This window comes from Ambystoma mexicanum, chromosome 5q (genome assembly GCF_040938575.1).
Source record: "Ambystoma mexicanum isolate Mex_15411 chromosome 5q, UKY_AmexF1_1, whole genome shotgun sequence".
Classification (NCBI taxonomy): domain Eukaryota; kingdom Metazoa; phylum Chordata; class Amphibia; order Caudata; family Ambystomatidae; genus Ambystoma; species Ambystoma mexicanum.
In genome coordinates this window covers 87,986,203-88,009,835 of record NC_090933.1, presented here as the reverse complement: position 1 = coordinate 88,009,835, position 23,633 = coordinate 87,986,203, and the positions used below count along the sequence as shown (strand labels likewise).

Sequence of the window (23,633 nt, the reverse complement as noted above, 5' to 3'; positions counted from 1 at the left end):
GGTAACGGCAGCCACCCTCGTTAAGGGACCCTTGCGTCGCTCGGGCCCTTAAATAGGTCGGCAGGCCATTACCCAAAGAGTGGACCCCCACCTGGGCGATATCGCCCCATTAACTCTGTGGAGTCTGGCCTTGGGAGCATGTTCTGCTGAAATATCTCAATCTTTCCAACTAAAATCTCAGTGTAATGGTTGTTTGTTAGGTCATCACCTTTAAATCTGATTCTGTTAGCCCAATGCTGCCACCTCTCAAAGACGATCACCAATCACATGATATGATATGGCATTTGTAACGCGCCTATACACAAGTGTTTCAAGGCGCGACTGCTTTTGACCGGTCTGGACACCAGTATTGTTATGTATAAAAGATGGCTGTCTTTGACCACTCCCAGTTTTTGCAGGCAATGCATGGTGAGATTAAATTATTTGCCAAGGATCACACACTTTGGTAAAGCAGTGTATCTGGGATCCTTTCCCACAAACTTCCACTTTGTTATACATTATGCTAAAACAATTTGAATATTCATATGAATTGAGACTTTCCTTTTTGTGTATCGAACAAGCAGATATCATAGCTGTAAAACTAAGCTTTAGAAGGGAATTCAGTGGGTAACTGGAGCTGTGCGTGAGTTTTAGTCGAAAATGTGCCCTCACAACCCCAATTACATAAACATTTACATATTAGAAAAGGCACTACTAATAACCAAGAAAAGTGTTTAAAAAGTTATTTGCCAGGTTTTCCAAATCAACCCCTGCTCCATATGCAAACTCTCCAGGGACCCCGTGGGTAACAGGTGAAGCCCACTTAGCGAAACGTGTTCCACGCCTAGTTTGCTGAGAGCTCAGAAGCTGCATATGCCTGTCTCCAGGGCTGGCCTTAGCAGCAGCATCCCCCTAGACGAATTGTCCCCCCCCCCCGGTAACCCCCTACCCACACGCCCCTGGTCAACAGGGGGAGGGGTGAGGGCGTGCAGGAGCGCCACATTTTTTTCTAACTCCCCGCTCCAGAGACTGGCAGGGAGTTTAATCACTGGAATTGGGCACTCCCGCTAATGCATGAGCATCATCTTGCAATGAAAACCGCCTCTTCCATATCGGAGCGGGGAGGTAATAATCTGAATAGGGTTCTAATGCACCCTATTGTTATAAATGCGCCCCGCCGCCACAGCAGCATTTAATAACAAAAGGGCACTTGCCGCGTCTTCTCCCATTATGCAAGCTCGGGGGAGCTCTTGAAAGACTTCCCTGAGCTGGCGTGGCATGGGGCTAATGGTGCCCTGGGGGGCATGGCGGCCCGGGCGGTTGCCCTGCCCACCCTGCCCTTAAGCCAGCCCTGCCCGTCTCATTTTTTATTCTACAGAGTGGGCCCTGAAGGAGGCATTATGGTCACTGCGGGTGGTGGAGAGAGGAGGAGGGCACTGCTGTCTCCAGCCAAGGCTGCAGAAGTGTAGTGCTTCATTGCGATAACGTGAAATGGAACGCTTTAATTTTCACCTCACCACGCAGTTAATTACCTCCACTCTTGTCTCAGACTTTGAGAAGTGCAGGTACTCAAATGCTCAAAAATAAGAAGCACGGGTGCTAAGGACCGGCTTCCATTTAAAGCACTGTGAGAGGACCCTTCCAAAGCAAGGCACGCTTGCACCAAGAACAATATTGTGTTCACGGAGTGAAATAGAGTTTACAGCGGGCGACTCCAGCACTGGGGACTCCTTTTCAGTTCAAGTTGTGCATTGAAATCGATTTACTCAGAAATGAGTGCCCCTGTCGCAGCCCTCGCTCCCGGCCCCACCCTCACACCTTTTGAGCTAGTTTCTGACAAGAAGTCCTCCTGTTCAAGGACACGTTCTGCTTTCTTGGCTTTTGGAAACAATAGGCGGGTCGGGTGCCTTGACCTGCGGGGAGGGGCATGGCCGCCCCGGGGCGCCTACTCACCGTCGGCGTCGAAGCGCTGCCAGATCTCCAGGAACTCGGCTGCGTCCAGCTTGAGGAAGGCGCTGTCCATGGTGCTGCGGTTGCTGCTGAGCGCAGGGCAGAGGGTCCTCTTTCTGCAGAGGGCGGCTGCTCACCCACCCGCGGGTCGCTTGCTTCTTGGTACTTTCCTGTTGTTTTGCTTTCTAGTTGCCTCTGGCGTCTCTCTGGGCTGGAGGGGGGCGGGCTCTGCCTCTCGCGCGGACAAGCGCTGCTACTGAGCGCCTCTGCTGATGCTGCTGCTGCTGCTGCTCTGGGGTGAGGCTGGGGTTATAAGCGCGCGCCCCTGCCACAGAGCGCATGCGCCAAGCCCTGCTGTCCCTGGAGTAGCCCTGGCACAAGGGGTTGCAATACAAAGCAGCACACAATGCAACGGGTGATTTGTGGGCACAACTCAGCGCACTGAAATGCATATATAATGTCTTCAGGGACGGGCAGCCAACTTTTGAAATAGCCCTGAAGCTGTTGCAGCTCAATGCGGGTCCTCTAAAATGGAGCCGTTAATTCGCATCCGGGCGTGGGATACTTTGCACGGAAAAGAATTTACCAGAAAGTAGTGCGCGCGCTCAGGATAAAGAAAGAGTGGGGGCATCCATAGGATTAAGTTAAATTCTGCGAGGGCTGTGACCTGAAGTGATAACATGGCACTAGTCGTGATGCCCTCTTGATGCCAGCGCCCCCTTCCTCCATCCGGTACCAAAGCAGAACGTGTGTGACTGTGCTGACCGGTCTAACCCATGCCATTTTTGTACGCTGACGGCTTTCTGCACGCACTCTTTTACTTAGTAAAGCATGTTCTGCCCCTCCCCATTCAATTTAATTAACAAAAGATATTTCATACAAAACATGTCCGCACGATAATGTGGAAGGAAGGGGATTTGCCATGGCAGTCTATCCGACATCCTCTCTCAACCTCCCCTGTGACACTGGCGGCGAAATCTGCACGACCTCAGTCGGAAACTGCACGGGAAAAGCGCAGCTGCCCGGGCTGCCGGGGACAGTGATATAAAACAAAAGCACTGCAAAATGGACGCTCCTAATATGATAGATAGGATTACAAAATGGGGGATGGGGGGTTCGGTTCACGGAGTTACATCCTCATAGTGCCTGGAAACAGCTAACCGCATTAACACTCGCGCGCGCCCAAGGGCACGCAGGTAGCTGCAAATGTTGCGCGTGCCTGGCTGACAGGACTCGCGCAACTCATTAGCAAATTGAATCCACAGTGACGTGCGGTTGCCCGCCCTCTCCGCGCCCCCCTCCGGATCGGGCTTTCAACGCTACCTTGTAATCAATTGTAAGTGGTCTTGGGCAGGGCAGGCAGCGGGGCCTTGAGCACATTGTATGGTGGGGCGTTTCCTTCTCTGGAGCGTTAGAGTGAGTTGGGGGCGGCAGGCAGAGGGCCCCATTATTACTGAGAGCGGAAAATCGATCCAGGAGTTGAGGCGTTGCAGGCTTTCAGACCCCAGATAAGGGCGTTAACTGGATCACTTCTTCCGATGCTTCTGATTAGGAGATGCCTGGCTGATCTCCGAGTACAAAGAGACAAAACGCTATACTCCTGGAAGTGGCATACAACGCAGCAAAAAACTAAAAAACACCCCTCTTACTGTACGCAATTTGTTTTTGCAAAAAATACCAGGAGAGAGAGATCTGCGGGAAAACATAGGCCGCAGGGTTCATTATGCCAAAAGATAAGCATAAAAAAACAAGTGAGCAATAAGTCAGGATGTGCTTTTGGGCATCATGGGATCAGGTGCCCAAGTTGCTGCTAAGTCCAGTGATGGGCCAACTCGAGGCCGTCCATGCCGCCCCTTCTTAAGCCTATGACCGGTGCACAGCGATGAGCTGTGGACTAATCTTTTCTCCATTTTTCTTACGCCAATCCAACCTCCGTTGTTCCATCTCTTGTAACTTGCTTTTTTCTTGTGCCAGTGGCTGGTCAATCACGGGCGTGAAGGGTGGGTGTTTTGCATTTCTCTTGCCCTTCCGTGTATTCCCTCTCTGCGGACAGGGATGTAATTTCACCAAAATGCCAGGGGTAGCAGAAGTGACGTCACATGACCCTTGACCTCTGATGACATCACAGTGACCAACCCAAAAGTGACATCACAGGAAACGATGGAACACGACCTTTCAACTCTTGGCAAAACAGGAAGTGGCATCACATAGCATTGTTTCTAAGTACACTACGAAAAATATGGTCATGATACCACTGTAAAGTGATATACATTTCATACAAGAATCGATCACCATATGTATCGTTAATATCAGTGTGTATAAGCCCATATTACTAAATTACTGCGAAAAGCAGACGTCCAAGGCCAAACGATAATGATGTATTATTATATAGCACTTAAGCTTAAGCGCTTCATTTAGAACAAATATACATTCAATATCACCTAAACTGTGTTGGTACTCATTTATCAACCTCAGCAGGATGAAAGGCGGAGTTGACCTTGCTGGGAGTCGAACCTGCAACCTGCAGCTCACACACACACACATTGCAGCAGCGAGCGCTCAACCCACTGAGCTATCTTACTGCTATAGCTATCAGAAAACCAGCCACTCCAGAAACAAAGAGCCACATGCTGCTGGCCACAGCCCATGAGCCTCAATTTAATGTATTTATTTTTCAGTTTTTTTAGGGGTAGCAAGGGAGACCACACGGGTAGGAAAGGAGACCGAGAGGGGGTCACAGGTGCAACCCCTAAATGACATACATGCATGCGGAGGGGCAGAGAAAGCATTGATGGGCTGCTTTTGCCCACCCTTTTATAGTAAAAAAAGATGCCTGCGGGCAGGGAGACACATCAGGCGGTAATTGCAAGACCAGAGGCCTCAACCTGTCTAGTTGGTGGTCTTCCTTTGGTCTTTCCTTCGTTCTTTGGAACCCTGCGTTGCTGACAGGTAGCTGCTAAAAGTTGTAGGCCTCTTCAGTTCCCGGGTGCCCGGCAATATGCTCCTTCTTTTGTTTAACCCGAAAACCACCAAGTAGGTGTCGGTGGACAGGGGAAGTGGCCATCTGTCAGGCCCTTCCTTTTTTATGGGTGACATCACCTTCCTGCATGCACACGCACATGCCTTTGTACAAGGGACCTCTTTCTGCAGGGCCTTGGCTCTTGCGGGTCCCAGGGAAGAAGAAGAATGTGACACATACGTTATGCAAAACGAAGCCAGGAACTCTGGGTAAGTGCACATAATAGCTGGAGAGCATCCCAAGTGAGATACGTCATTCACAGCAAAGAATGTATTTTAGCAGGTCCTGCCTCTCAGAGCAATGCTTAGTGCTGATTTAAGATCCAATGGTGCCTCTAGGCACCAAGGCTTTGAGGGGCCTTCTTAATAATTTGTAAGGATACATGAATATCAGGGAGTTGTTAGCTTTCTCAAATGGTGCAAATACCTGCCCCAAACAGCAGCAAACGTACGTGCCTAGGAGGATTTTGGTGGGAAAGCAGGTTCATGTCTGGAAACATATTTTTAAAATATGGGTGAAAATAGTACACTTCACAGCACCGATTTCAGAAGACATTGAATCAAGAAAAGTCATAAGGCCTGACGTACAAAAGCATTTTAAAATGGCGCAATCCCATTGAAAGACATTTTGTAACTCAGGCCCATAGGCTTAGTAGATAGCGCTGCAGGTGCACAGCACATACGAGGCACTACACGACTTCAGATGCCATGTCTGCCTCAACGCCCAGAAGCATTTTTAGGCAGGAAATCATGTATATGCCCACCAGAAAACTGAGCCCCAAGCGGACACCCAGGATGCGCAGCAGGTAAGTATTTGTGCCGCAGTCACTGACGCCGGGAGCCTATGACAGTGGGACACTCCTAAGCTTGGAACATAATGCAATCATGGATCATATGCCAGTGGAAATGACTCCAGGTTTAAATATCGTTGCAGGAGATTCATGTCCACCAGTTTCGTTCCTGAAGAAATAAGGCCAATCATTTGTCCTGCGGTCCTGAATGCAAAGAATAAAACCAGGTATGGGGGAGAATCCAGTGCTTTAAATGAGCTGGCTCTAAACAGCCCTCAGTACCTGCACTTCTCTTTTTTTGTCTGTATTGAGGACTGGGACATCCCCAGGCTTGAGGAGCGTACCGGTGCTCAATAACACTCCCAACCATCCCACATTTCCACGTCCACACGTATCAGCTGTCCAGAACCTTCTCCCGCTCCGCCTTCACACTTTGCCCTACGAAGCGTCCAAGTGCAGGAAAGCGCTTCTGCTCCCCCTGAAGGTTTTCTTTGTGTAGAGGAGAGGTTGGTAGTCCAGGCACAGGGTGGGTGAGGGACAATTGCCCACTAAGAGGTGTGCATGGGGGGAGTAATAAATGGGAGGGCAGCATAACATTACATGCTGTGGGAAATACAGCCTATAATCGATTACATCACATTGTGTTGCACTTTCTTTCACTTTAAATACAGCTTTAAAAACTCACATACTTTGTAGGCTTTTACTAGTCTTCTGGTCCAGAGGGTTAAAATAAAACTGGAATCCTATTTTTAGCCAACATGTTTCTATAATGTTTTATATAATATCTGGTCAATGCCTTATGTAATTTGTGTATGTGAGGAAAGATTTCCATTAGGTGCAATTTTTAGTCCATTTGCAAACCCCCCAAACCTTTTGCTTTTGTTTGGCTTACCTAACCTCACTTTTTCCAGTGGAGCACAGTCTTCAGCTGCGCTCCTCTGGGCTTTAGCTCATTTGTTTTGAGGAAATTGAAACAATCTTCAGGCTGTCAGTACTGGGAAACTATGTTTCTCTTAATCTTTGACTACGTTGCCATTTTTTGGTAACTTTTTATCTATGTGCCAAATACCTTACAGTACCGCGCATAGGGGTCCTTCCGTTTTATGGCCCTAGTCACCCTCTTTTTTGGTGTTTGTACAAGTGTGCCTAGGACGAACTGGTGGCAGCAGTTTACTTTGTTTTTATGAACCATACCACATTTACCGTGTTTACTGCGTTTGGCCCAAGACTGTGGCCAGTGCCATAAAGTCTTTTTTTCTGTCCTTTGGCCATTTCGTCCCTTTGCCTTCCCCCAGGTTGATAGACCCGGGTATTCCTTATTTGGGCATGCAGCCTCCCGTGAAAACCGCATCTTTCGCGGGCTCTGGCATGTCACGTTTGCTAGTGCCCAGGAAGAGGCTTGGGACTCTCTCGTCTGAATCCACACTACTGGTGCCATATGTCGGGTATTCATGAATAACTAGAAGCACCGTGGGCCATGATTGGTCCACGCCTGGTGGGCATGCAAGAGAGCAGAGCTTCCATTGGCTATCTGAGATTTAGACGCAGGATGAATCTTGGATAAGAGAAGGGGCTCTGCATCCATTCCAGGTTGATCTACTGAGTTTCACACTGAACTTCATAAGGAGCCAAGGATCCTTAATGAGAGAGCAGATTCCAGGAACCGCCGGTGATGTGCTAGGAAGGTTTGGCACCCTCACCCTCCTGTTGTCCCGTCAGACCCCTACATTTTCATCGAACCAGGAAGGCCTGCAAGGGAGCTTCGCCCCTTTGGAGTAGTGATAACAACTACTCTTGGCGCCTCCTACTTACCCTCGCAAAGAGCCTCTTTGGAAGTGTTCCTGGGCCAACTCGAACTGAGGGTATCGCACAGGAACGCCGCCGTCCTGAGTTGAGACTCGAGACTTTGTGAATCACTCGCTTATGGTCCTCTGCCCTCTCCCACCTGCTGTCCTAGCTCCTCTGGGTCACAATTTATGAGAGTGCACCATGCTGCAAGCATTTACAGTCCCTGTCTTGCCCTGGTGTGACCATCGCTGAAAGTGCCTGCAGCTCTGCCCTACCATGTCCTGAGACGTGCTTCTCCTTTCTTTGAGAGCTGAGTTAAGGCTACTGAACCGCCACAGACGATCGTCTCGTCCCGCAGCCGCTAAGAGCCGGAGCAACCTAAAACTGCAGGGTTAACATCTACAGGCGAAGTGGGCTAGACTGGCAAAGCTTGGTCCACGATGTGTCGAGGGTCGGTGAGTACTTACCGGTGGCCCCCTGGCACATCCATCTCTTTTTACGTACAAGAATTCCTCAAAAGATACTCACCTTGTCTGGGATAGCCTGCACTCCCCAGCTATTCCCGAACTCCAAAAGCAGCTCTATCCGCAAGGGTAGACTATTTTCTGGGAATAGGAAATGCATTCTTCTTTGCCTCAAGCCCCTTTGTGAGCAGCAACAGCTCCCTGAAGAGAACCCGCTTTCCGTTTTATGCACGGCCGGACGTTGTTAGCGCACAACAGTACTTTGAGCACTAGGCTCCTCACTTCGTAGGGCTGGACTACATAAGTTAGGAATTGTAGATGAAGGACTGCCTAAACTGATATATGTGCCGAACTAACCCCTTTCTGTTACAGGTTGTGGTTATTTTCTCCCCTATCATCAGCATTAGGCTAATCACATTATTGTATATATGTTACATAGTGAATAAGAATGTGTAGTAATTGATTTCTTGATAACTGTGGTGTAATCGTGTTATAAGGCCTATAATAAATGTATTTTTGATATACATTTGTCTAAGGGTAATCTGTGGAGTTTTACTGTGTGTGCTCATTGTGGGCTTCCGATCACTCTCACCCCTCCTGAGACTTAGGGCCTCATCACGAGTGCGGTGGTAAGGGGTTAACGGCACCGGTAAGGATGCCGGTGCCATTAAACCCTTACCACCGCATTCCGAGGTCCCTTAGCGGGTCCCACTAAGACCGGCTGGTAAAACCAGCATCCTTAGCGGGAGCCGCTAAGAGACCAGGGAGCTAATAACGGGCCCGTAATTTACGGGCCCGTTATTAGCTCCCTCCCCATTCCCATTGAGCCCTATGGGGGCTCAAATGGGAATGAGGAAGGGTTTTTTGAATGGGGACTTACCGGGCCCTGCAAGGTTGGAATGACCCGGTAAGTCCCCATTCAGAGAACCCGGACACGACTTTGGAGGCAGCCATGGTGCTAATAGCACCATGGCTACCTTCAAACTCGTAATGACCCCCTCAGTCTTGACCGCCTGCCAAGCTACTGTAGATTGGTCTACTTCGTCCAGAAAGTTCCCCTGTTTCACTAAACTAGGGGGCATCCCAGAGACGTTTTTATGAGAGGGCAAAAGGGGCACTTTCCCAGGGCCCCCACCTTGTAGGGGGGGCCCACTAGGCTGCCTGATATGAAGAAGTAAGATTCCATTGTTCACCAGTCTTAAATGGCACATGTCAGGATATTTTATGGGGTGCTGCTGAGGCTCTAAACCCATTGCCTTTCCGTTTTGACAAGTACATTCTGCCTTGATCAATTCATCATGTATTGCTTTCTGTGTTAACTGTGGTATACACAGTTTTTGTGTTCCTTACAGCACAACTCTGTAGCATTCTTTCCTTCCTGTGGGAATTATGTTGATTATGTGCAATAGGCAACAGTGAAATGCTTATTGATAAATTGAGTGCCACAATGGTTCAGAAGGTAGCTCAGTGTGTGAAGCACCCATTGCAGAGATATGTGTTCATCTGCTATTATCAGCAATGTACCTGCACCAGATAGGGGTTGCTGTAAAAACTAACATATGATCCGTATGGTGAAGGTCTAGAAATTGGTTTGTTCAGATGGGGTGTTGTAAAACCTAGACAATCGCCTCCAACAATGGCATAAACTGTTAGTCCAAGAGGTGAATAAGTATCCAAATTCAAGACTATGGAAAGAAAGTTTTCATGCTGGTTTCCTGGCTTTGCCAGCAGACTGTGATCCTGGTCAAATCATCTGATATATCTTACATTACTATGCTGTCTTCTGTAAGGTTAGCCTTCTTGAATGCTGCTGGTATTGTTTAGCCCATTACTTGATCTTTCTTCTTATGTAGGCCATTTGAGTTTAAGGGCTGGTAGACAGAAGAGAGCGGACCAGAAGTTGCAGGCCTCAGGCAAGCATATTTTAAGGTCTGCTTTTTTGCCACAAAAAACGGTTTGCTTTTTGGTAAAATTCAAAGGTTTACGTGCACGTTTATAAATGAAAATGTCACAAACCATTGTTTTGGAAGTATTTAAAGCTCTAAAATACAACAGACAAACCCAGATTAAATGTGTTAAATCACATCAATTGGTATGATGGTACTTATATACTTCCTTTGATGATGGAGAGAATGAAGCTAGAACCATTCCAATTTTGCATAACACCCTTCTATAATATTTTGTTTAAAAATGTTCATGTTTGGTAATGTGATTTGTGTACTTTCCAAGTCCGTTTTTATAAAATGAGATTGTTTTCGTTAATGGTAAGAACTGGAAAAGAAAGTGTTCAAATGCAGAAATTGCAGAGTTGGCACACATCCCAGCTTCACCCCTTGATCCTTTTACGAATGTGTGATCCTGGGCATCTAATTTAATACTGTATTGCCTAACCTCTCAATATTGCCAGTCCCTAAACCTTTCAAAATTATCAACCCTTGACAGTGATTTCCTTCTCATGGTATGATCTTCATAACATACTTATTCATGGTTTCACAGGCTCTAGGGTTGCTTCCACTTTAATAGTGAGCATATTTATATCACACACCACAGGCATGTGTTCCTTTGACATCTAATGGCAACACTGTTTGAAAACCAAGTCCCACTTCTAATCTCAGCCTGTCTGGATAAAGACACCTTCCTGGTAGTTTCTAATCTGCATCCACTATCCATGCTACGGTATGTGTAGCTTTCTCCTTGCTTCCAATTGGTCTCCTCTGTCCATGCATGACCACTTTTGCATTCTGTGAGGCAGCAAATGTGACTTCTCTGTCTATTACGGGTTACATGTATCTTTTACATATGGTCCTGCATTAATACTACAAGAAGCATACCTTCCTGGGTGTTATTGATACACATGATCCTGTATGTACTAGAGCAGTAACCTCTTCATAGTCTGCTGATGTTGGTCTTCAAATGCTACTTGTTTATCATTCTGATTAGAGCAAGAATGAAGAGGGTAAGGGGTTTTAAAGGGAGTTAACATGCTTATTATGCTCCGAGACAGCATATCAACCTATAGGTTATAATAATAATAATGTAGCATTTATATAGCGCTACAAACCATCTGTATCTGATTGGTGCTTATTATCCACGGTGTGTGCGGTGCTCAGATTACCCAGGTTGTGAGCGCTACGGGTGGGGGGCGTGGCCAGTATCCTTGATCCCTTCATTCCTTTGGTTTGGTGGAGGGGGCCCCAAAGATATCAGTACCCAGGGCCCCACAAGTGCTTAAGATGGCCCTGTGGCATCCTTAACTTCTGCCCACCAGGTCAGAGTTTAGAAATCCATTTTAACAGTGTACTTTTAAATGCATTGCTATAAAACTATAATTTTATGTTTTCCAACCCAAACCTTAACAAATACTTATATTATCCATAGACGGGTAGATTTGTGGACAAGTGCTTAAATCACTGACTGGCCCCAAATCCTGATTTCACCACTTAAGGAAAAAGTGTGTAATCCTGGACAAATCATTTAATATTGCTGTGCCTTACCTGCGAAAATTGGGAGTACTGAGAAAAAAAACCTCTCTAACAATGGATCAAATTTAGGGGGACATTTTTCAATCTCCAAGAGCAGTAAATGAAGAATGAAAATCATGTGTAAAAGAATTACGCTTTTTTTTGACCTCATGTACCACCTCTTGTGCTCCAGGATGAAAATGACATGGCCACCACATTATCTGCTCCACCTCCCAAAATGATTGCATATCTGCCAGCATCTGATTCTGATGATGGCAGAAACGCATTGGAGTCCTCCAGAATCCGTAGCAACTGGTAAACACTGGTAGATTCATATTCATGTAAATGCCTCACGCCAGGTACATACATGCAGGAGGGCATTTACGATTACAGTATGAAGTGCAAAGAATGCACTGCAACTGGGAATCGCCTGAATTTCCATGCATTTGCACTTCGGGGTGGAAGCAATCAACATTGCATGAAAAGTCTGCTAACACACCAGTGGTAGGGAGAGCGGTCCTCTCTCTGCAGTTTGCAGAGGGAAGAAAAAGCCCCCCCCTTCCAGAGTATGCATGGTTTGTTGCCCTTGGAAAAATCTGCAGAGCTTCTTTCAGGTGTTCAGGGTTGGCGCCAAGTGTCACATTTAAAAGTCTGCAGAGCAGCTCATTAGAAAGAATGATCGGGGTTGGAGCTAAATTATACACCTGTCTGCTAATTTCTTTATTAATGCATCCACCCTGTGTTTCAATGGGGATTGTGAACAATTATCAGTGATGATTCTCATTAAGCACCCACGTTTATCTATAGATTGTAGTTATTTGTATAGTAGTCTTTCTGACCCTCCTTTCCTTCAAAGCCTGCCAACTTTTATTCATCAGAATATTGGTGGCGAAACAGGGCAAAATCAGTCTGTGATTGATGAACGTCTTTGAGAGATAACTGCATTAGCCTGACGGAATCAGATTTCAAGTGAATGACTTAAAAGTACACCATAATACTGGGCATTTGATTGGAATCGCTAATTGTAATGTTTCAGTCTGCCCCAGCCCAAGGACCAAGCGCTGGAAAAAGGGACTTACACCGACAAAAAGAGAGGCTGAAACTGTAAGTGTAGTTTAGCTTATTTTAGTTGTTTATTTATAAAGCGCGTCCGAACCCTCAGGTAGCTGGGCGCATAATCATGTGCATAGCAGAGTTACATATCGTTACACGAGCATCATAATACAGCAGACAGGGCATACATTAGTCCAGACTTTGAATGTTTACATACAAGAGTAGAATATACCGAGGAGAGTATGTACAGAGAATAGACACAAAAAAAGTTACAGTGGCTAATGTGGACCGGGTTACAGGTTGGTCCTGAATAGGCTGTAGATCGAGTAAACAATACTACAGGTAGAGAGCGGCGGCTGGCCGGTCTTGTCGGTGAGAATCTAGATGTTTAGGCTAGTAGCCATGATTTTACCATGGCTCTGAATGGCCAGAATGCGGCTTCCGATCTAATTGTAGTGGGGAGGGTGTTCCAACATTGTGCTGCGAGCACTGGAAAACTGGAGCCTCCTGCTGTTTTTAGGTTATAATTAGGGATCTTTAGTTGGTGCAGGTAAGGTGTTCTGGTGGGTCTAATGGGGCAGTGTCCAGAGAATTTGTCAGAGAGGTAACGTGGGGCAGTACGTGATAGGCACTTGTGGGTGATGACCAGTGTTCTTAGTTTAATTCTGTCACGGATAGGGAGCCAGTGGACTTCTTTTCTAGCCGTGGATATGTGCGCCTTGCGCGGGAGCTTGAGGGCACATTTTAGTGCATTATTTTGCAAGATCTGGAGTCTATTCAAGTTTTTTGTGGTAGTGCCTAAGTAGAGTGTGTTGCAATAGTCTAATTTAGACAATATCAGCGTTCTAGATAGGGTGAGGCAGCTAGAGGTGGAGAGAAAAGGCCTACAGGCATTGATCAATTTGTTGGTGTATGAGGTAGCTGAGATGGTAGAGTTTATTTGTTTCTTCAGTGATAAGGTAGAGTCGAGGTATACAACTAATGTTTTAACCTCTTTGAAAACTTTTATGATGTTGCCATCAATGGTAAAGGATTGATACCTTTGGTCCAGTTTATTGAGGCGAGCCTGGGAGCCTACGATAAGCAATTCTGTCTTATCGTCGTTAAGGCAAAGACTGTGTGTGGCCATCCAGGCTTGGATTTCTAAATAGATATCATTAAGCTTTGCAGCATCTTCTTCATAGCTACCAGTGAGCGTGATGAGGACCTGGGTGTCGTCTGCATAATTAGTGTAGCTGACACCCAGATCATCAAGACGGTCAAATATGAGTTTCGCGAAGTTGTTGTAAAGTGTGGGAGAAATGCAAGAGCCTTGCGGCACTCCACATGTGATTGGGATAGGGTCCGCAGCCGCAGTGGGGGCGAAGACTCTAGTCGACCTGTCAGACAGAAATGACTGGATCCACTTAGTGGCATTCTGAGAGAATGCAGCAGCCGAGGAGAGGTGTTGAGTGAGGATCTGGTGGTCAACCAGATCAAAGGCAGCAGAAAGATCCAACAAGAGCAAGATGGCCAGTTTGCCCTTGTCTTTGGCGTCATCCATTTGGATTTTTAGATCCAAGAGGGCAGTTTCAGTCCCGTGCCTTGGTCTGAAGCCGGATTGTCGCAGGCCTAGGAGGTTGTTGTCTTCCAAATGTTGTTGTATTTGGAGATAGGCTACCCTGTCCAAGATTTTGAGAAGAAATGGGACTGTGGTGATGGGCCTGTAATTTGTGGGGATGTTGGGATCTAGGTTGGGTTTTTTGAGCAGGGGTAAGAACCACGCTTCCTTAAGGTTGTTGGGGACCACTGAGTTTTTGAAGGAGGAGTTGATCAGACAGGTGTTGAGAGGGGCTAACTCATTAGCACCATCTTTGATGACAGATGCTGGGCAAATGTCACCTTTGCAGTTGGATGGTTTGAGGCTGGTGATTATTTTGATTATTTCCTCTTCTGAGACTGGTGAGAAGTGGAAAGATGGGCAATTAGGGGTGGTGTGGTTAATTTTGCTGCTGGGGTTCTGCTTGGAGGCAAGGCTAGCTTTTTTTGGTTCTATCTTGGTTTGTAGGAGGGCAATTTTGTTAGCGAGGGCTAGCTGGATATTGTTACACCAGGCCTTGTCTTTGATGCAGTCCTCTGTAGGAGGCAATGGTGATTCAAGTTCTCTTCGTATAGAGAAGAGTTCTTTGGTGCCCGATTTGGCCTTTTGTATTCTCAAGTTATAGGTCTCTTTCTTAGCATTTAAGATGGCGGATTTGTAGGTGGAGGCAGCTGCTGCAAATTTCTCTTTAGTGGAGAGAGAAGGGGCTTTTTTCCAACTAGTTTCTGCAGTTCTTTTGATATTGCGGAGAGCTTTTAATTCTGCTGAGAACCATTTGTTGGAGTGGGCAATAGGTTTGGCTTTTCGTTTTTTGAGAGGAGCTATCTGGTTGAGGGCTAGTTCTAAAGTATTGTTATATAGGTCTACTATGGCTTCTGGGTTGTTTTTTTGCGTGGGTAGATTAGCTTTACTGATAGGCACGAGGAGAGGTTTGAGGTTCTCTATAGTGATGTTGCGGTTATTTCTGGAGATTATTTGAGGTAACTTTGTGGGTCGTGTGGTAGATGGTAAGGATCTAGGTAAGGAGAAGGTAATAAGATAATGGTCAGTCCAAGCACAGGGAGTGATGTCAGTCAGTGAGAGGTTGCAATTGGCATCTGCAAGCCAATCCAAGGATCTTCCTTTTGTATGTGTAGGTTGATTAATGTGTTGGGTGAAGCCTAGATGAGTAATCGTGTCATTAAGGGAAGTGGCTTGGTTGTCATTGGGGTCATTAACTCCCAAGTTGAAATCTCCCAGACTGATGATTTGGGATTTCGGTTTCAAATTGGTAGTGAGTAGGAGGGAGATATCCTCTTCAAAGGTTGAGAGGGGTCCTGGGGGTCTGTATATAATATACAGCAGGATGGTTTGTGTGTCAGATAATGGGAGTTTGACGGATAAAAGTTCGGCTGAATGTAGGGTTGTGCTGATTACTTCTCTGATGTTTATGGTGGATTTCGCAATAATTGCTATTCCTCCTCCTATTCCATTTTTCCTGTCAGCTCGGATGATGTTGTAGTTGTCTGGAGTGGCTAGAGCTATAGTGGGACCGGCTGCTGGTTGGAGCCATGTCTCCGTGATGGAGATAAAGTCTAGGTGGTTAGTGGAAATAATGTCGGCGACATCAGTAGCGTGGGCAACCAATGTGCGAGCGTTGATGAGGGCTCCCTTGATAGAGATCTGTGGAGGGTTAGTTTTCGAGTGTGGTGGCGAGTGAGGTATAGTAGGGTTGTGACTCGGTGGGGGTTCAGTAAGTGAGGTAGGCTGCTTGGGGTTCTTAGTTTGATTGGTGAGCATTCTGGTGAACTTTGTAACAAGATTAGTACGATAGCTGAGTCTATCGTTTCTAGTCATGGTCGGTGGGGCTGCGTTCAGGCATGTGGTAGTGGGTGCAGCAAGGCGAGAACCTAGTCTAGCATTTCTAATGGGTGTGGGACAGGGCATGCATGGTGAAGGTGGGCGGGCGAATCTGTTTATCCATTCTATTGGAGATAGTAGGTCTGGGTAAAGTGGTGTGGTTGTGTGGGCGCGGAGCAACGGGAGGAGCTGGGAAAGTGGGGTAAGAGACAAACAGAAAGTGATAAAAATAGACAATCAGGCACAAAGAGCAAGAAACACATAGAAAGTGAGTCGACTACAGAACTATGTGACTAGTGAGGGAGGCAGGGTGAATTTCATAGCACTGGGCCAGGGAGACCCGGCAGGGCCCAGGACTACAGCAATTTCTGAACCTTATCTGGTAGCCACAGCCCACTTAAAGCCTAGATTGGGGAGTTCCTGCACTTCTTTTTTCCATTTAAAGCACTGCAGGAGATACCCCCGGTGCCATAACCTTAACTATTATTCTGTGCCATTAATGTAATCTGCTCCCAATCTACCCCAACCTGAGATAGTGAAAGTAAGTGAAGTAGTGGCTTTGGTGTGTGAGGTGAGTGAGCTTTTTCTTACACCTTATCTGCCTTTCACCCAATTCATTGTTTTGACGGAATACCACCTAGGGTGTAGAAGCCTGAGCTTTTCTTTTTTTGTTTTATAAAACTGTGCTTGTAATTCTACCTTTTAAAGTGAGATCTTCCAATCAGACCTCACTCCCATAATGCTCCATGCTGCAAAGTCTAGTCCAAACATGTAACTTTGCTGAGGCTATCTACTGAAAACCCCACCAGCTGCCCTGTAGTTTCACAACCTGGCAGATTTAGAGTAACATGCGCATTCCTGTAAACAACCTGCTGGGAAGAAAAGTTCAGACAGCCAGGGGATGCCTTCAACCATGGACATCCCTTTCTAAATTCTATATAATTGTATAAACCCAGGGCCTGGTGGCAGTTTGATTAACGGTTTGATTAATAATGTATATAAGGAATGTCTGGTTTGACATACTGGCTCCTGGGAATATACAAGTATATTGACCAAACCTTTTGATGTCATTTTATTGTCATCCTTTCTTTAGTGACCCATTATTGAGATAGGGCATTTCTGTATCAGCTGTTTGGGACCGAGTATCACCCAAAAGAAATAATGTGGGCTCCGCTTAGAATTCCCCTTTGTTCTCTCTGGGAAAGGCTTGCTGCCATTGTCAGAGTGCAGGAAATACAGATTTCTTTTTGATATTGTATTTGAGTTATTTTATATGCAGGAACAGACAATGCTCTTTTGATCACCAAAGAACATACAATACATAAGAAATCAGATTTGATGGGAAGCTGTGAGCAGTACCCAGTCAATTTACCGAAAGCAATTCAGAGTGCTACATTTCACCGAAGACCATAATACCGGAAAACACTGAAAATATTAAATAAATATATATAGGGTAGTGGGATAAAGGGTTAAACTGAGTCGGCATGATTTTGTTGTGGCGTTATAAGGGTAGAAAATCAGGGGGTTTGGAACGACCTCCCACCCCCAAATAAAGAAATTCAGTGTTTTTCAGTATTATGGTCGCATTTAACCACAGTGAGCTTCTTGCAATGGGGTGAAATTGAGTGCCATTCTGACCAGGTTGTGGATGGGAGTAAATGGAACCGCAACCGCGGGACAATACATTGAGGGCCTTACAAAGATGAAGGGCCATCAACATTAGACATTTTAAAGTGCAATACTCCAGAGCTGAGGAGGGTATTGTGCTTCAAAGGATAGCCCTGCCAGGACAACATGGAGGTCACACCAAGGAGGTCATTGCTGGAGTCCCTTTGATGCAGGGCAGTCAGGAGAGGGGGTGGAATTAGAGTAACAATTAGTCACAGTCAGGAGAAGGGACCCATTATCGTGGAATCTCTTAGGCCACTGAAACCTCCTGTTCCACCTGCCCACTTCCTGCAGACAAAGCAAACATCACCAGGCAAGAACACTGATCATAGCACCCAGGATTGGACCCTTACTGACAGCTTGACAAGGGAACACTGTAACCGATTGACCAAATAAGGAGAAGTGGATCCCCCCCCCCGTACTGTACCTTCTTTGAATCTTCTTTGGACATCAGAATAAGAAGGTTTCACCTGGAACGTAATTGGGGTATCAGTGTGCACAAGTCCTCTTCCATATAGGTGAAGATAAAGCACTCCAAGGAAGAAGCAAGTCCTTCTCCTCAAGCATCCCAGAGAACATTTGTGGGTGGGAACTGCTGTTTGGACAAGGCCTACCTGCTACTTGAACACTGGAACCAGAATTACGCTCAATGGAGGTGTCCGCCTATTCAAGTGCTCTATGAAAACCTCCCACGCTGGGAACGGCAGAACAAGGACTCCACTTATCACCGGAGACCCTGGACTGCGTTCCCCAGCAACCATTAAGACAAGGAACAGATCTAGGGCCTTGGTCGATTTTGAGCTGCCTCAACTGCTTTCGAGTCATTTGAGCAGCCGCAGGATCCTTGCATGTGCCTTTAAAATACACTGCTTTTTCAGTCTAACTCAAGCCTTTGAGCTGCTTGCTTGACAATCACCTGCCTTTGCTCCAGCCATTTTCAAGCTGATTGCCACTGAATAGCTGCATCACATCTTTGGGCCGCGTCGAGCTGACATGACCACTTTGAGATGCCGACTTGATCCTTGCCTGCCTGTTCGTTATCTGATTCGAGCTGGCTACTACTGTAGGACTACCTTTCATCGCTGGATGGCGTTGAGCCGACTTGACAGTATGGACCCACTGTAAATGGCCTAGATTCCTGGCTCTATACTGTCAGGCCTCAGGAACAACCCTACAAGATATTGTAATGAGTCTGTCCCCATGGCCTGATTTAAAGGCCCTATGACATTTATGTCCCCACTTTGACCTTTTTAAAGACATCTCCATTGAACTTGAACATTTTTCTGCTGACAATATTTCATCTCGCTTATTCGCGCTACAGGATCCACGCTCCCCTCCGCTGGACACAGCATCAGATCAGGCCAATCAGCCCAACTGGCACCCGGACTCGGGAGGACCAGCCACCAGCCCCATTCAGAGCTCATCTTACTAATCTACTTGCCCTGAAAAAGACTTAGGTCGAAACGCGCGTCAGCTGTTTGCACTCACCAATGGGTTAATGACTGTCGTTATCTGCCACTATGATGTTTCATTTTTACCGTGTGGAATTGCAAAAGCAATAATAAAGCAATAAGTTTTAGGCACCAAGAAGATTGTTCTGATCTGACCATGAACCTATATCTAAACATAATCGCTACATGCCTGGGCCATTGAAGCCCCCCAGCGCCCATCATTATCCGCAGTTTGTCATCCCACTAACCATTCAGCCATTTGGGGATCTGGAGTTGGTCCCCAGACGAACAAGGAGTGAGGCTGCAGGTTGACATACGTAGTGGTTCTAAAGAAAGGTGTGCGGTAGGTAGGGATTCCCGACCCATATAACTCCAACCAATTGCAACCTCTAATATTTCATTGTCCCCCTATCTTCAGAACTAGGGTGCCTCTTTTATTCAGAAGTCTGCATATTTTGCATCTTCGCTGATGGGGTGTGTTGTCACTTGTTTTGGTAGATTTACATATTTTTAGTTTAATTAAAGACTCCTGTGTTTTATAGAACCTTGGCTGGACATTTCCTTTGTTTTCATACCACAGTACTATTGTTGTTTGGGATGCTTCTTTGGTCTCTCACTTTCCTCCTGAAGAGTATAGCCTAACCTCAGCCCACATTACCACAAGAGGCAAAGGAGGTGTAACTGTCGGGTTGTGCCTGTTTCACCTTCAAGATTAGGATCAGTGCTGGTTTAGTAGTAGTCTGGTGCTGAGTAGGAGTTTAGAAACCACTAGTCACCCCTGTACTCCTGCGGTCTCTCTAGCTCTGACTCTCAGGTCTGCAACCTCACCAAATACCACACTCGCAACCTGATCCCTGTGGAGAACATACAACAATTTGTCTACGTTAATCATTCGATTATGATGGAAACTGATCACATGCCATTCTGATCACATGTATTCATTCAGTCATGGCTTTTATTTGGAAAATCAAATCTATTGTCATTTTCATAGTATAGCTCAATAAAACACCAGTATAGCTCAATAAAACACCTTACAATCCAAAAACATACGGCTCTTGTCAATTTGTATCCTCCTTCCTAGCCCCCTCCCACATGCATTGCAATGAAAACAACCTATAATCCCATCACAACTCCCACATACTTATTCAATGTCGCTGCTCTCCCATGGCAGGTTATCGTTCGTCTCCAAGCTCCCCCTATGTTCGTGTGCGCCTAATCCATTAAATGCGTTACATATTACATATCACATATGGCCCTTGCTTTCTGGACCCATTTTCTTTCAATGGGGATGTTACCTCTATTTCTGTGTTGTGCAATGCAGCTTCTCGCCGCCACTAATAAGGCTCTCACCATGTGGCCCTCCTCCTCTTCCACCTGATCCACGGCAGGCACCCCAAACAAAAATAATCATGGTGACAATATCCTCTGTTTCCCATCCAAATGTTTAAGCCTGTCCAGGACCTCTGTCCAGTACTTTTGTATGTGAGAGCAACCCCACCACATATGACAATAATTACTTTTCGGCTGCCTACAGCAACAGCAGCGTGAGTTTGCCCCTGGGAACATTCTGGCCAATTCGGCAAGGGGATAGTGCCAGCCATGTACCAATGTGACTGCCTGCATTCTGTATTGCAGAGACAATATTGATAACTTTACCCTCTTAAAAACCCTGGTCTACAACCGGTCAGTGATATCTCTATTCCGTTCTTTAGCCCATTTTGCCCATGTTGGCAGGATGTCAAAAGGGTCACTGCGCCTTGACTCCCCATATAACTTGGCTATCTGACCCTTCGTGTTTGTGTCCTGCAGTAGTATCTTCTCAAAGGAGGTGAGATCCCTTCGTAGGTTGTCCCCCCAACCTGACTTTGTCAGCACACCTTTAAGCTGTAAGTACCGAAAAGTCGACAGTCTACCTATGTGAAGGCATCCTTCCAGTTGTTTTAGGGACAAGAACCTACCCTCCTCCCACATCTGCCTCACCCTTGAGAGGCCTGTTTCGTACCAGGATTGGAACTGTAATGGGACAACAATCGAGTTTCTCAGGAGTAGTGTCCAAATACAACTATGGGGCAAGGGCCATGTCGACAGCCAGCGTGTGGTGCTATTTTCTCACCATATTGACCAGAACGCATCTAATGCAGGATGTGTCAATACCCTTCTGGGGATCTCCTTCTGTGGAACCCACAGCCACTCAACCAATGTGGCCGGTGCAAGGACCATGTTATCCATGTGAACCCACTGTTTCCCTGAGCTGGGGTCTAGATGGTCAACCATGATTCGCAGTTTATGCCATGAAGGCTGGGCATCTCAGCCCTCCCTCATCTTTTGGTAGGACCAAAGTTCTGTAGGCCACCCTAGGTTTTGCTCGAGCCCACAAAAAATGCAGGAGAGCCTTCTGAATCGTTGCAAAAAAGGGGGTTACGAGCAGAGTTGGGAGCATCTGGACCAAGAACAACAGCTTGGGGAGGATCATCATCTTGACACAAGTTAAATGTGCCATCCATGAGAAATTGAGCCATCCCCCAACCTGCAGATCTGAATGCATCTTTTCCTAGAGAGAGATAGTTCCTATCAAACAGGTCTTTTGTGTCCCTCATAATTTCATTCACCAGATATTGTAACCCCTCCGGTTGTACCCTAAATCCAATGCCCTCCACAAATTCCCTATCCGCCTGACACCAGTTCCCCGCCAGGTATGCCACTAACTTATCGAAGTTAATCTTGAACCCTGAACATTCACTGTACACCGAAAGTCCCCAGAGCAGGCTATGAATGGGAGTATGTGGGTTTCTGAGATAAAGCAAAGCGCTGTCCGCAAAAAGGCTCATCTTATAATTCTGACCTCCCACTACCACTCCTGTGATTCTCTCATTGCCCAGCAGTCTAAATCCCCATGGCTCCATCACCAGCACATACAGCAGGGGTGACAGGGGGCAGCGCAGCCTTGTGCCCCTATTCAAAAACAACGTCCTTGACATTCTTCCGTTCACTACCACTCTGGCTCTTGGGGATGAATACAAGGCAGAGATCCATCACACCCACCTTGCCCCCATACCAATTTTCCTTTAGAACCCCCTTCATAAAGGAATAGTTGACCCAATCAAAAGCCTTCTCGGCATCAAAGGATAGGATCAGGACTCTGCTATGCTGTACCTCCAGTGCATTCAGTATGTGAAGGGTCTTCCTCAAATTATCGGAGCCTTGCCTATTGTGAATAAACCCTGTCTGGTTGGGTGAATCAGCCAGGGGAGATGTGCCTCTAACCCTGATGCCAATATTCTCACGAATATCTTAGCATCCACATTTAGCAAAGATATAGGTCTATGGGAAGCACAATGCCCACGACCCTTGCCTAGCGATAATGGCTATTAGTGCTTCCAGAAACGTGGGCGGTATATCATCGGCATCCTTCATTGAGTTAAAGACTTTGGCTCAGGGCCCCGTCAGGATCTCCTGAAACTGTTTTAAAAATTCTGAAATGTAGCCTTCTTCCTGGTTTAAGATGGCTTATGGCTTGAATGAAGTATCTCCTCCCCTGTGATGTCTGCCTCTAATATGGCGCTCTCCCCAGTGGTCAGCCGTAGGATGGGAAGTCTGTCTAAATACTCCTGTTTGTTCCCCTATCTACACGAGGGGGGCTGAGCATAGAGATGTTTGTAATATTCAGCAAAACAATCTGGAATATTTCCCTGGACATCAATCAAATTTCACCTTGCATCCTTCATGCGAGCAACTCTTCTCTCCACTCTATGCTCATGCACCCTATTTGCCAAAAGGGTCCCACACCGTCCCCCTTTCATAAAACCTCTTGCCTGGCAGATCACATCTTTTTTAGTACTTCTCCTATATAGAGTGAGTGCAGCTCTTGCCTTTTATACCTCATCTCACTTAGTAGTCCCGTACGGTCCACTCCTGGTTTTGTTAGTGTCGACCTCAAACGCCGTATCTCCTCCATCAGTCACCACTCTACCGGAGCCCTCTCCATTTTTTCCGGGCCCCTTATACTATAAGGAGGTCTCATATCGTTGCCTTGGCTGCTTCTGACACATTTTTCAAATGCACCTCTGTCGAGACCTTGATTTCGAAATAATGGCTGATCTCTATGCTCAAGAAGTCTCCAAATACTTGGTTCCGAAGGAGACCATTATTGCAGCACCATCTAGGTGTCGCTTTCCTCCCCTCCTCTACCCACCACTCTGTTGTGACCATCTCGTGGTCCGACCATGTAACAGTTTCCACCCTAGGCAAACCAACCATGGTATCCTGTTCTTGAGGGACTAGCAGGAGGTCAATCTTAGTGTGTGTTTGATGTGGGGGTTAAAAGAAGGTATACCCCCCAACTTGGGGAAACCTGGATCGGAATAGTTCAAATGGCTTGTGCTCCATTTCCTTTGTTTTGATTCTATCTCCCCACACAGACCACCAATCCACTTTAACATCCCCTCTCACCATCACAGATCCTTCATCCCAATCTTCCCACACCATGAACACCGCCTGAAGAAAATCCAGTTGCTTCACATTGGGGGCATCTAGGTATGACACATTGAGCATTCTCCCTTCTAGAAGAGCCTTAACTACTATAAACCTACTTC

The 23,633-nt window shown here is 46.5% G+C and overlaps 1 protein-coding gene and 1 long non-coding RNA gene across 3 annotated transcripts in view; one reads left to right on the top strand and one right to left on the bottom strand.

Moving 5' to 3' along the window:
• The window catches only part of SCGN (secretagogin, EF-hand calcium binding protein), a 447,132-nt gene extending 444,452 nt beyond the window's left edge, over nt 1-2,680 (bottom strand). The window contains exon 1 of one of the 2 annotated variants that reach the window (XM_069620566.1): nt 1,933-2,680. In XM_069620566.1, the coding sequence (XP_069476667.1) occupies nt 1,933-2,002 (70 nt within the window). In that variant the 5' untranslated portion in view covers nt 2,003-2,680. The remainder of the gene's footprint in view (nt 1-1,932) is intronic. The other variant, XM_069620565.1, reaches the window with a different exon arrangement.
• LOC138497235 (uncharacterized) overlaps nt 1-23,633 on the top strand; it is a 270,252-nt gene that overhangs the window by 191,045 nt on the left and 55,574 nt on the right. The window lies entirely within an intron of this gene.